The sequence below is a fragment of the Pundamilia nyererei genome, unplaced genomic scaffold (assembly GCF_000239375.1).
Source record: "Pundamilia nyererei isolate P.nyererei 1_Seehausen unplaced genomic scaffold, PunNye1.0 scaffold00002, whole genome shotgun sequence".
Lineage (NCBI taxonomy): Eukaryota > Metazoa > Chordata > Actinopteri > Cichliformes > Cichlidae > Pundamilia > Pundamilia nyererei.
Window position 1 is genome coordinate 4,327,042 of NW_005187403.1, and position 13,807 is coordinate 4,340,848.

At 43.3% G+C, this 13,807-nt stretch overlaps 1 protein-coding gene across 11 annotated transcripts in view; it reads right to left on the minus strand.

Moving 5' to 3' along the window:
* The window catches only part of LOC102213025 (disabled homolog 2-interacting protein), a 167,230-nt gene that overhangs the window by 49,017 nt on the left and 104,406 nt on the right, over positions 1 to 13,807 (minus strand). The window contains exon 1 of one of the 11 annotated variants that reach the window (XM_005720215.1): positions 10,081 to 10,341. The exons of 8 other annotated variants lie outside the window; for them this stretch is intronic. Coding sequence is in view for 1 of the 3 variants with exons in the window: in XM_005720213.1 (XP_005720270.1) it covers positions 2,282 to 2,304 (23 nt within the window). In the remaining 2 variants the exon portion in view is untranslated. Of the gene's footprint in view, positions 1 to 2,281; positions 2,457 to 9,877; positions 10,342 to 13,807 lie in introns of those variants that run through there. 2 more of the 11 variants (XM_005720214.2, XM_005720213.1) reach the window with 2 other exon arrangements.

Here is a 13,807-nt window from a genome sequence, read left to right on the forward strand (position 1 = left end):
CGCTGAGCCTGTCTTGTAACACTCGTGCACACACACACACACACACACACACACACACACACACACACACACACAGCTTGATTACAGTGAGTGTGCAGTCTCCCTGCGAGACTGGGAGGTAATTCAGTGTAACATCTGCCAGGACACTCGCAGCAGGAGGCCAATGAGGACTGCTGAAGCGCTGAATTGGTGTGGGGGCCGAGCTTTTGGCTTGGAGCTGGTGCGCTGAGCGAAAGAGAACAGGACAGCTGGCTGCAAAGACAATGGCTGCATACAGAATGACTGAATGATGATCTGCGAGGACTGTTTGGTTGTCATTGGCGGTGATGTCATAGCATGTGGTAAATCCCTCTTACACGTTTCATTTTTCTAACCCAGGTCAGTAAAGGGTCAGAAAAAGGGTCTATCAAAACATATTGTACAGTTTCTTCAGGACGGGGAAACCGACTGTGGATCCATAGCTGTACTCATAATTACATCAGGCGTGAGGCAATCAAGCCAAGAGATTTTATAGTAAGGTCAAAGGTTATACTTATTGGTGACTCTTTAAATCAAAGCTAAAGGGCAAGGGTCACAGTATTGACCACCAATGAATTATGAGCACCGCATCAATGCACTTCATGTGATGAAAAGAAGGGGAAAAAATATCCTAATGATTTATTATGATCAATAAGGTGTTATCAGTGTCTTATTTTTCCCCATACAATATGAATCATAGAAAGAAAATCCTGAACAACAGGACGAGCCCCTGTGAGCAAGAACTTGGCGACAGTGGAAAGGAAAAACCCCTTTTTAACAGGAAGAAACCTTCAGCAAAACCAGGCTCAGGGAGGGGCAGCCATGTGGTGTGAGCGGTTGGGAGTGATGGAAATTAGACAAGACCAAGGTCACGCTGAGAGATCCGGTCTCTGGATCCAAACTGGGAGGCGGTTCCACAGAAGAGGCGCCTCAAAGCTGAAACCCTGCCTCCCATTCTACTTTTAAATAGCCTAGGAACCACAAATAAGCCTGCAGTCTGAGAAAGAAGTGCCCTGTTGGCACTATAAGGTATTTAAGTTGGGGCTTGATTATTAAAGAGCGTGTATGTGAGAAGAAGGTTTTAAATTGGATTGTGAATCCAGCAGGGGTTAAATTCAGTCCACAACTGAATGTCAGTTAAATCAATAAAAAGCACCTTGAGGCAACTGTTACACACGCTATACAAATACAACTGGATTGTTTTAAAGTTTATCATCAGACAGACAAACACACTTTCCATTAAACATCACCCATTTTTTTTTGTTCATTAGCCATTATTGATTTTTTTTATTTAATCTTATCACCTGGGGAAGTTCAACATATAGGCTCTAACAACAAACCTCCACAGTGACATTAATAGACTATTAGGATCACGACTGTCACATACTAGCGGGTATGACTCAGGCTGAGAATACCTAAGGTATGCCAAGGTCACGGAAACAGTGTGAGCATCTGTGCTCATGTGCTGGATTCACGTGTGAGCATTTTACGCTGAGAAAGAAACACAAATTAGTAAGAAGCAACAAAGCTTCTCTCTTGAACTCTTGCATAACTGCTAAGTGCTCAGGGAACATGGATTAAAAAAAACAAAACAAAAAACAAAACAAAACATGCAAATGAGCAGAGGAGATGAGGAAGTGTGTTTTTCACTTCTTGACCTGAATATGCAAACACCCCAGTGGCTTTTGGACAACGAAGCAGGCGAACACCGGAGTTTACGAGGAGAAAAGGGCAGAGACTTTTCTTCCCACACAATACGGCAAAACTGAGATGGGAAAACAACAAGTAGCTTACGATCGCTGCATATAGCATCCCCCCCCCCCCCCCCTCATAGCTGCATTTTTATTCATATCAGAGTTAGATAGTTATTTTCACACATAATTGGCTCTGAACTTCAGAGCGTGCTGTCAATACAGAGATCTTATTTGCAATCTAAAGCCAAGATTTGCCTCTGGCATTGAATAGTTTTCATCTCCAAGTCTAAACCTGTCTCTTTTTTTCCTCTAGCCACCTTCCTGTCCGACTGTTCAGATGTATTGCACTTTTCCTCCTTCTTTTTCCTTTTACAAATCATTTCATAAGGAAAACACTTTGTCATTTATGTACTAAAAACTAGTTGAACGGAAGCCACACTGTACAGTGAACCCTTGAGACGGATGCAACAACAGAGGTCTCCAGAAACCACAGAGTGCAGCTGTGCTGTAGCTATCCACAGCAGCAGTCGTTCCCCTGAACACAGCATTAAAACAAAAGTGACACTTACGATTTACTAAATAGATGAAACATTCTCCAGCAGGACCTCTCGGAGCCGGATTCCCCCAAACGCACAACTCTATGTTGGATTGCATTCCTCGCTAGTGAACCGTCCCTGCGTTTTCCTTGACTATTTTTGAGTCTCTGGGAACGTGGCTGGAGACTCTGCCCTCTGAGTTACACCACACCGCTCCCTAAGGATGTCTGCTGCTACTAACACACACCCATCTCCACATCCCATTTAAAAAGACAGCGCTGTTATTTAGGACAGGCCTGCCCACACTGCACTTTGAAATTACACTGGCATAAAATAAAGCACAAGTAACAGCATGAAAAGTTCAAGGGGCTTTGATATAATGCTTTGAGGTCACTGTAACTTATCCAGGATTGTGTATTCATATATGGGTGCTGCCTTTAACCACCAAGTTAAACCAACAAGTCATTTAGTTCCAACTTTAAAAAAAAGAAGTTAATCTAGCTGTACTCGTTCTCTGGGACACAAGACACTTTCAAAGTCATCAGATCAGTCTCCTCTGCTTTTTCTCACACTGACATAGGCCCTGTACTGGCAGCCAGGAAGTCAACCCCCACCCCAGCTCCACCACCACCCACCCCCCTCTCTCGTTCCCTGTAGCAGGAAACAATGGCTCAGCCTTCAGTACCATGTTCTGTGGGAAAATCCTGGTTCCTTGGCTAGCGAGTAGGACTCAAGGAAAAAGGAGAAGAAAAAAAAAAAGAATGAGAGAAGAAGGACCACACAAAAAAAAAGAACAGAGAGTGAGACAAGAAGAAGAAAATGAGGCCAACCAAGTTTAGGAAATGGACACGCTGCCAGATGTGTCGCTTGTTTTTTTGCTTCCACTCCCCCTCCCATTTTCCACATAGTTGGTGACCTGGTGACGGAAGACATGGCTGCTGAGACAGGCTGTCAAAAAACACCTCAATTCAAACTGATGCCCAAGTTACAAAACAGAACAAGAAAACACAGAAATGTCTGTCATTTCTACCAAAACAATAATTTGAAAACTTTGGCATACACTAGTTTAAATGAGTTGGAATGATTCTGAATGACTGGGGAATATTATACCTCAATCATTCCAACAGTCAAGCGAGGACGACAAAGGAGCTGGTAGCAATCACCTACTGTTTGGCTCAATTCGCTGTGAACTGAACAGCAGAAAGCCCATTCTAGCTGCACCGATTGCTCAGCTTTCAAACAGTTTAAACAACATTTGAAAGGTGAAACTGGCCTAGGTTGAACGTACTTGTCCCCCCCTTCATGTAATGATTTGGAGTTGTTTGCTCTTATCTAGAGTAAACACACTTGCATGCCTTGGTGTTTTGGAGAGCGGCCGGGTAAAGGTTAACTTACAAAGCCGGGGCAAAGCTGGGAGACTAAACACTCGGGGGATTTCCTCATTCCTCTGGTCTAGGCCGCGATAATATCATACCTTATTGGTTTGTTTGGAGATATAAATAAATAATAAAATGTGGGACAAGGAAAAGGAAGTTGTACCCATTGAAGCTCATTTGTAATCACAGTAGTACGAGAAGGACGGATCCAGAAAATTCTAATGAATCTTCATTATTCATTGGAGGGGAAAACATTCTGAACAATGATCCTCTGTATTCGGTGAGTCATCTGACTGCACAGGTTTTTGGGTTTTTTTAGCATTCTGAATATTTATAATTGAATTACGATGTACAGAGAAGGCGTATTTGCATCTGTCTGTCCGATGCCGTTTTGCAAGGAAAAATCCACGTAGACTCGTGCCAGCGAGCATGTGGCGGATATGTGCAAGGTCAGGAGCCGACTGCAGCGACCAACAATGCAAAGGGATGAGATCACAAGTGAAGGCAGGGCTGTGTTGGCTAGCTGCCTGCTTTGCAGGTATTCCCTGAGAAGCCTCGCCTCTTTGGTGCTTTTCTTCCCCCACTAACCACTGACCTGCTTAGAGGAGGAACACCTGCATGCACAGAGGTAAATACAGAGGGGGGGAGAGAAGAAGGAGAAGAAGAAGAGTAAAAATAGTCTGTGGATACAGTACATTCCAGGCAAGCTTCCACAAGTCTGCATGGTGGAGAGACAGAGGTGGATGGAGAAATCTGGAGACATCTTGAAAGATAGGGAGCAGGAAAGATGAGTGCAGATGAAAAGAAAAAGATGGATGGACTAACAAGATAGGAGGCCAAGGAGAGGTGCAGAACACAGTGTAATTCAATTAGTTGAAAGAGTCATTGATGTTTTACTTCAATATTTTAATATGTGGGACTGAAATGGGACTAGAAAGACAGCATATTTCTCCCATATTGGCTTCTCTATACTGGCTCCCAGTCAAATCCAGAATCAAATTTAAAACCCGTCTCCTCACATGCAAGCTCTTAAAGACTTCATAATGCTACATCGCTCCAATAGAGCACATCACTCTGAGACTGCAGGCTTACTTGTGGTTTCTAGAGTATTTAAAAGTAGAATGGGAGGCAGAGCTTCAGCTTTCAGATCCCTCGTCTGTGGAACCAGCTCCCAGTTTGGATTAGAGAGGCAGACACCCTGTCTATTTGTAAGAAATAAATTAAAAGCTTTCCTTTCACACATTCATTACTTCTACAATAGTCCTAGGTTGCTCTGGGCTTCCCATGATGCACTGAGTCTTTCTTCTCCACCTCTTTTCACTTTCTATGTGTTCAGACACACTCTGCAATTAATCATTAGTTATTATTAATCTCTGGCTCCCTTTGACAGTGTGTCTTTTTTTCCTCTCTCCTTCCTCTTACCCCCATCTCCTCACAGCAGACAGCTGCCCCTCCCTTAGCCTTGTTCTGTTCCCCCCTGTTAAAAATGTTTTTTTTTCCTTCCCAATATCGCCAAGTGCTTGCTCATACAGCAGGGGGGCCCTCTAACAGTTGGGGTTTTCTCTGTATTGTTGTAGGGTCTTTACCTTACAACAAAAATAAAATTACATTGCAAACTGGATTATTTGCCTTCAAATGCTCAGATTTGCATGTCTTGTTTTGATATGTCTGTGTATTTTTAAAAGTGGGAGGAAAAAAGATTAGCTGTGCTGCAGGCCTAATGGAGATCACGACAACTAAATACCAATATTAGATTTAGATAAATTGGATTTAGAAGATTTTTGCATCATGTCATAAAGAACCTTGACAAATCAATTAGTCAAATAAAAGATTGCATTGTCTTGCCCCCCCCCGAGTCTTAAATTCAAGTAATTTCCTGAAAGAATAAAACTGTAGGTCCCTCCCACCATCACCGCCACACACCCCACCCAAATATCAGACAGTATTTTCAGACACACAGTACTAAAACTGTTAGTATGTACAGACACAGGGCATAATAACACTAATAACTGCTGACTAATAACACCAATGGCTGCGTGAAGTCATGCACATACTGTATTTCCCTTTGGCTTCACAACATACACTAGCAAGATAAATATTAGTCTTATCTAAACACTAAACCCTATCTGGAGGTTTTATCTGCATCATCCACTCCCTATTCTAGAGTCAACAACAGTTAATAAGCGCACCACATACCCTCTGTGTGTTTCGGGAGTGCGTGTAAATCCCTCGTCACTGTGATGTCAATGTCCAAATGTAGTCAGAGGGGAACAAAAATCAATGTGTTTTTGTCAGTTTTGGCTAAAGCGCTGTTAAGACATGAAGGTAATTCAAAGACCGTTTCTCCCTCTCCTGCAGACATAGGCACAGGAAGAGAAAGGAAAAGGTACAAGGTGGTATTACAATTCCCAGCCTTGGCTTCTTTATTCATTTCCCCGTGTACAGCTTGCCTTCCATTTCATTTCTGCAAAGCAGCTTACTGCTGAGAAACAGACGCACAAACAGAACCGAGACGCAGCATTAACATCAGCGGCAGTGTGTTTGTTTGGGTAGAAGAAATACATAAAGACATAGATTTAAAAAAAAAAAAAAAGCCTGAGAGCAGACGCACAGAAAGAAACCTGTAGGTCTGATGCTTGAGAGCTCTCCTCTCCCGTTGTTCCTATTGACTTTGCACTGTGGCCTTCGGGGCACGAGAGCGCATGAGTGATTGAATTATTGACAACGCGCAACATTGCCTCATCACGAGCATATGTTCCTCTTTCATCTCCTCCCAGGCAAAGTCGAGGAGATGCAGAATAATGTTGCCGAACGCCTTTCATTCACCCCAGTCTGCCATCTTTCATTCACAGCGGTGAGCACTGACTGGAGCAATACACCAGCCTCCCATTTGCTGATGTGCACCAGGAGTGACAACGCATTTAACTCACTGAACGAACAAGCCGTCTGAAATGGGACAGTTTTGTTGGGGTTTTTTGCAAGGCCACATCGTCTCTCTTATTTTTAAGCCCCAGATCCTTTTCAGATTAATCACTTTGACTAAAACAAGGCTAAATGCTATGTACTTTATATTTTTTTTAAAAATGGATGCACTTTACGCTGTTTAGATGCCAGTTCTAGACACTTTAGGAAAGCTGTACTCATAACAGTTGTTATGACCACCTGTCTAATACTGTGTTGGTTCCCCTTTTGCTGCCAAAACAGCGCTGACCCATCGATACATGGACTCCACTAGACCCCTGAAGGTGTGCTGTGGTATCTGGCACCAAGATGTTAGCAACAGATCCAACTCCTGTAAGTCGAGGATGGGCCACCATGGATCTTTGGCCAAGTCAACAGTGTAAGCTCCACAACTGAACTGAAGCTAATAAAGTGGACAAAAGGACGATGGAGTCGTGTCTCAACGTGGACAGAGGTTGGCATGGGCACCCTGACTGGTGTGCGACGAAGCAGCCTCATACACAACAAACTGTACTCTGTATTCTGACACCTTTCTATAAGAACCAGAATGAACCTTTTCAGCAATCTGAGCTACAGTAGCTCGTCTCTTGTATCGGGCTGCACAGACAAGCCTTCGCTACCCACGTGCATCAGTGAGCCTAAGCCGCCCATGACCCTGTTAGTGGTTCACCACTGTTCCTTCCCCACACGAGCTTCAGTGGAGATGTTCTGACCCCGTCATCTACAGTAGCCATCACAATTTGGACCTCGTCAGACTCGCTCAAATCCTTATGCTCGCCCCTTTTTTTCCTGCTTCTAACACAACTCTGAGCGCAAAATGTTTACAGGTTCCCTAAAATATCCCACCCAGTAACAGTTTCCATGATGAAAAGATGATCAGTGTTATTCACTTCACCTGTCAAGAGTCACTTTGTTATGTCTGATCGGTGTATACTAAAATCCCAAACAGCTTTGTTGATATACATTTTTGAAATGCTCTTTAATAACCAAACTCATTTTTCAAATTTCAGAAAAAGATAAAAAGAACTCAAATCTGGAGATTTGAGGCTTTGTGGAAAGTAATGTTACACACTGAAACACTAAGATTACTATTTACATTTATGGACAGTGTGAACAAACACCTGCCCCTACCATGTCGGTGACCAAATGCGTTTCCCTCCCCCATTTCTAAACCAGCGGTGGTCCAAACCTCTTGACCCTGCTCCCATTCGAGCAGTAGCCCCAGGTTGTAGCGCTATATTCCTGCCCGCCCCCCCACCATACATGTGTCTGATCGAATGCTCTGCTCCACTTCATCAGCTCTTAGTGAATCAATGGACATCACAAAGACAATCTGCACTATGATAGAGTGCTTACACAGCGACAGAGCGCTTTGAAAACTATATAAAGAGACAGGAAGCAAAAATGGAAAGATACTGAAACTGGAAAGACGTTTCAATCACAGACATTTTATACATGTATCATAATTGAGGGGGTAGTAACTGCTGCATCTGGATGTTAGCAGTTACTCCCCCTTGAATTATTTTGATCCTATTTTTATTCAGTCCAGGAGAAAATTTTAAGAGCAACAGTCTGGCAGGTGAATGAACATTGCATAAGAGGTTTAGTCACCCAGAATTAACTAGTGTGCAAAATACCGGGGCATAAACAATTGCTCAGTGTCTCTCCTTCTATGTTTTGTCATTTCAGTCATTCTATTTTCTTCCTCCATTTTCCCTCTGTTGTATTTTCCCCCTAATTATCAGCATGTCATATTTGTCAATCGCTTCCTTTTTGCTCTAATTAAACATTTAAAGCTGTAAAAATAAAATCTGATTTTCTCACACTTCCATCCCTCATACGACTCCGAACTTGCGTCTGAAGGCAGTAAGCGAACGGGCAATCATATGCGCAGAAACATTTGCGCATGTATGGAAGCAGATACAGCACCTCAGGCTAGGAGGGAAAAAAACATTTAAAAGGAGGATCCTACTGTTACTGCATACAAACATTGACTGTCCCGCACAATATGTAGAAGTCAAGCTCGGCTTTGCTCCGGAGCGCTCGAGAGCAGGCGACAATCAACAAGAGCCACCAGCTGAGCTCTCACGCTGAAGCGTATCTGCACACCACAGTAAACAAGCAAACTAATCATCGGCCATCAATTTGCGTGTTTTCTGAACCGGGTGGGTGGCTTTCTCCTAAGGAGCAATCTCGGAGGAGGAGAATAAATGATGAGCTGCTTCCTGCTCCCCACCAGAAGCTCTTTAACGTAGCTCTTCTTGTATAATGTGGCAGGGAAGTTTGGGTGTGTGGAACAATTACAGGCGGCTTGAGGATTTTATCTGTTCTCATGATACACTTATAGAATAACCCACTCGGCAAACTGGATTAAACCATACTTTGATTCAAAGCTATGTTTGGTGCATCAACTGGATTACGCATTTATGGAAGAATCAAACATATCATCCTAACTGTAAACAAATCTGAGATAGCAAGCACAATAACTTGTAGTGCCTGAATCACATTTTATGACATGTTATCAAGCCTTAGATGAAGTGATTGCCAACCACTTGCACGGCCATTGCAATGTTGCAACAACACAGGGGAAAAAAAGAAGCTTTTGCTCTGTGGAATTCGCAGACTCTCCTGTCACACACCTCTCCGACTGCTAATTGCCTCCAGCATGGGACTTGGACTGAGAGCTGCCGGCCAAAACTGGCAGGCTGACCTCACATCGTGGCCCAGTCATCTGATTCGCGTTAGCTGGCTGCCCTCTGTCACACAGGCCGGCTTTGTGTGATGGTACCACAATTAGGATGTGGAAAGCACTCCCAAACAACTGCCACAAAAAAACAAAGCAAAAAAAGAACATCTTCTCATGATCATGTCTGGGGTTCGACATGATCTCACGCATAACAAATGCACTACTTTGAATTGGGAGTTAAAATCCAATTACATAATAATGACTGAGTCCTGAAAGTGCGCAGGGTGCATGTGTGTGTGCCTGTCTGTCTGTGTGTGTGATCATAAGCACCCTCTCTTGCATTATCACCGCTACAGGAAAGGAAAGAAGTAAGAGAACAGCACAGCTGGAGCACCGAGAGGCAGAAGAGCATAAACAGTCTTTAATGAAGCATCTCCATCCAAAAGACCAGAGTCCACCACTTTTCCTTATTCGCCGCCGCACATTCACACCAAGCAAAATAATCTCACAGTTCGTAAACCGACGTGCAAAAAGGGTGGCGAGTGACATGTTTCAAATAAAAGGAGAGAGAGAAAGAGAAAGAAAGAAAAGCAGTATAACACTCACCCGGCATTGTTAGAATCTCACAGAGCAATCGAAGGCAGGCATTGAGAGAGAGAGAAACCGAGGTTGAGTCAGAACAAGAGAGGAGAAAAAAAAAAGGAGAGAGAGAGAGGCAGAGATAGATGAGGGTAAAGGCGATTTCAGAGCTCCATTTTTTTCTCCCCCCCCCCCGATGCGGACCGTCGCCTGCCTCTCCTCTTCCTTACTTGTGGGTTTTCTTCTTCCCTCCTTCTCTCCCCTGACTACATCTCGCTTTCCTCTCGCTGCTGCTTTAAGGCGAGGGGTGGGGAATGAGCGCTACAATGGTCTCTCTCTCTCCTCCTGCCTTTCTCCCACCCTCTCTCCCTCCTCACCCTGCACAGAGCATGTCCTACTTCCTGTGTTGTCTCTGAAATGGGACGCACTCCCTCTTCCTTTTCTGTTTATTTCTTTCACTCCGCATGAACGAATTTAAAGGCGCCCGGACACTTGACTCGGATTTCGGAGTGATGAAGATTTCTCCCCCCTCTCCTCTTCTGCCTGTCCCTCCCCCCTCTCAGCAACTCCCGCTTAACCCCCTCTCTCCTCTGTCAGTGATTGACTGCGCCTCCCGTCTCTGTCTCCTTGCACAGGGAGGAGCCTGCGTGCGATGTGTGAGTGCCTGTATGCGTGGGTGTGGATCACATGTGTGTGTAGTTCAGCCTAGCTTTGCCCTACCCCCTGTGTGGCTCCAGGGGGAGTTTGTATGTGTGCTCTTTGTCCTGTCAACTCTTGTGCGAGGTGTGCCCCTTTCTCTTTAAGCCACTGCTGTTGACCCCCCCACCCGGTGTTGCTGGGACCGAGAGGAGTGAGAAATGTGTGTGGTGCCAACCAGCTCCAGAGTGCCTACAGTGAAGTCAGATCAGCTGGAAGACCTGGACTCAGTACTGGAACTCAGACAGATAAACACTGTACATATGTGGCTGAAGCTCAGCTTTGGCAAAGTGACTTGACTGATGGGGGCCAGCCAAAGGGTTGGTAGTAGTGAGGTTGGAAAGTGGGCAGGATGGTTTTGCCATGCTCAATTTAAGCCTGGAATGGTAAGACTGCAAGAGGAGAGGAGGTGTGTGTGTGGGGGTTTGCTATTTCTAGAGCTTACACTTTGGCAGAGCTGGCACGAGGGAATAAAGGGCTGGACGGGCGTAGTGATAAGGAAGGGCAGCTGTGGAGAGCTGGTTCAGAAAGAGCAACGGCCACTAATCTGCACTCCCCGCACGTCTGCAATGATGTCATCAAATATGACATCACCCTTACCCCTTATACTCCCAGACACATGAGACATACACACACACACACACACACACACACACACATTTATAAAGCATATTACTGCACAATAGGGTGTGAAGTAAGATACAGTTCCAGCTCCACACCCTTTCTAAACAAAAGCACTGGAGGCACACTGTTGGCTTTAAAATCACTCAGTATCTCAGCACCCCATGACCGCTTTCAAGACACTAGCTAACAAGATCTTTCAACTTACAAGATAAAAACAATTCAAATGAAACTCCAAGTTAGTTTAAATCTGCAAATGTTGGGACCTTCCTATGGCAGAGATTCTGTCTACTTTTCTGAATAAGTGCATACATGGTAAATACACTTGGTAAAAAAACTAAACAAATACCGTAGATAAACAAAAACAACGACAACGGGTTCTTCGCCACACTTAAATGTAAACAGTTGTAATTAAAATTAAATTATAATTTAGCGTAGCCAGCTGTTGTTTGTGGATTAATTGCTCTTTCTTACAGTGAGAGCAATCCAATCCAGCGATGCTGCAGGAGGGGGGTCATGATGAAACTGCATGCATAGCAGTTAACTGGTGCTGTGCTGCAAATTTTGGTATCCTTCGGATACCAACGAAATACATGGCCATTACTGCCGATACTAAAACCGATGCTGATGGTTTTAAGCTGTAAAGACAGCGCATGTAAGGGAGAGCGATCACGATTCATGAGATGAATCATCATTAAGTTCCACATTTTACTGACCACTAAATCACTGTGATTTTTACACCTTTTTGCGTATTCTGAAACTTTGTTGGTGAACTGGAACGTAAACCTGCCTCTGTCTCTAAAGCACTTAAGGTCAACTTCTGTTGTTTTAATGTGCTGTAGGCTATAAATAAAACAAACATGGCGGTCAACCCAAAAAGGTTCAGACATTTTTCATAGTGCATATTTGTGGTATGCGTTTTCATTTCCAAAGGAGAATTGAACACAATTCAGTGGGCTACATACTGAACCTAGAGGACTGAAACAATATTGATCGCTCATCACATTAATATCGATTCAATAACAATACTACCTTTGGTATTGATGCTATTAAAATCTTTGGATCAATTCATACAGCTCTACAGAAAACATGTTTTCATGCATTGTCTTATGCAGAAACATTTTTATGCATTCCCACTTCCTCCAAAAAGAAGCTGATCGGTGATAATTATTCATCAAATTCCTGCTGATTTAAACTATGTAAAAATGTTTTATATAACTGTGGCAGAGTAATTGTAATTCCATGACAGTACGGGCGCTTTTGAAGATCAATCTTTTTTCTTAACTGATCTTAATGAGGCCTTTATTAGGAAGGCTTCTGCGTTTATAACTTCCTCTTAGCGGTGCCTCTGGGCTCCTGTCCATTCGTATATTTTACCGCCTCGCTCTATTATCCTATCAGCTGAAAATCTACACGGCAACTCCTTTCTGGTTCGCTTAATCCAATTAGGTAAGCCTAAAGCTACCACTCCTCTCTCTTCCCACACACAAACCAATCACTATGCTTTTTTTATCAGACCAATTAGCTGCACCTCTAACATGCTGATTTAAGCTCCTGCCGCCAACGCCAACATTTAACCGCCACCACCCTCTTCCTCAAGACTCCAATCTGAATGATCAAATGAGCTATTTTTCCCCCAGATTGAGACAGATGCACTTTGAACAAATCTTTTTCAAAGGTAGCAGCTGAGTGAGGATGAGAACCAGATTGATAGCTCAAATTGCAAACAGTTCAATCAAAATTAAGTGCTGGGTGGCTAATATATCATCTGCTTTCCCCAAACCAGATATAAACACTTAGCCTTAGAAAATAACGCCGAGTATGATGATAAAAAAATTTTTTTTTTTGCAATGCAGCACAGTGCAACGGAATTGCAAACAAAGGCAAAGCAATCGAAAACTATACAGCTTTTCTTTTTTGTTTTCCAATACAAAAAACACGATTTCAGTCCGAGTGTGGGGAGCGGACAACGGAAAGCCGACAGCTTGAATCAGACGCAATCCAGCTTTACAGTAAGAGCACTCCGAAAACAGTTTCTGATGGAGTCTCAGCGTCTCCCTTGCACTTCAATATTTACAGTTCATTACGTTAATATGGTGCATTTCATTGCATCAGCGTGCACCGCACTGCTCATGTCAGTCTAGCAGTTTGCAAGTAATTGTAAGCAACTAAAGTAAAAGAGAAAAAAAAAAGCTGCTTCACTGTGGTTATCTAATACGGCGGTGACAGGTGAGCATTCTGTGAACCTGAAATGCCCATCTGCACTCAAGAGATGGAGCTGTGAGCAGGCAGAGGAGCAAACAGGCTGCTAGGACACTTGGTAGTTAAATTTTTTTTTGTTTCTAACTAGGTCAGACTGCACCATCAGAGCTGAGCTGTTTTTACACCACATATGCCAATCTCCTCTCTTGCTGTCTCTCTTTTGCAGAGTTTAATTCTGTTTGAGCTACGAGACAAATATTGCAGCAAAAGTATTTACCAACCGAGTTGTAAAGCATGTCTATTAACAGCAGAAGAACAAAAGTGTGCATATATATACATATATATACATATATATATATACACACATATATATATATACATATATATATATACACATATATATATATACACACATATATACACACATATATATATATA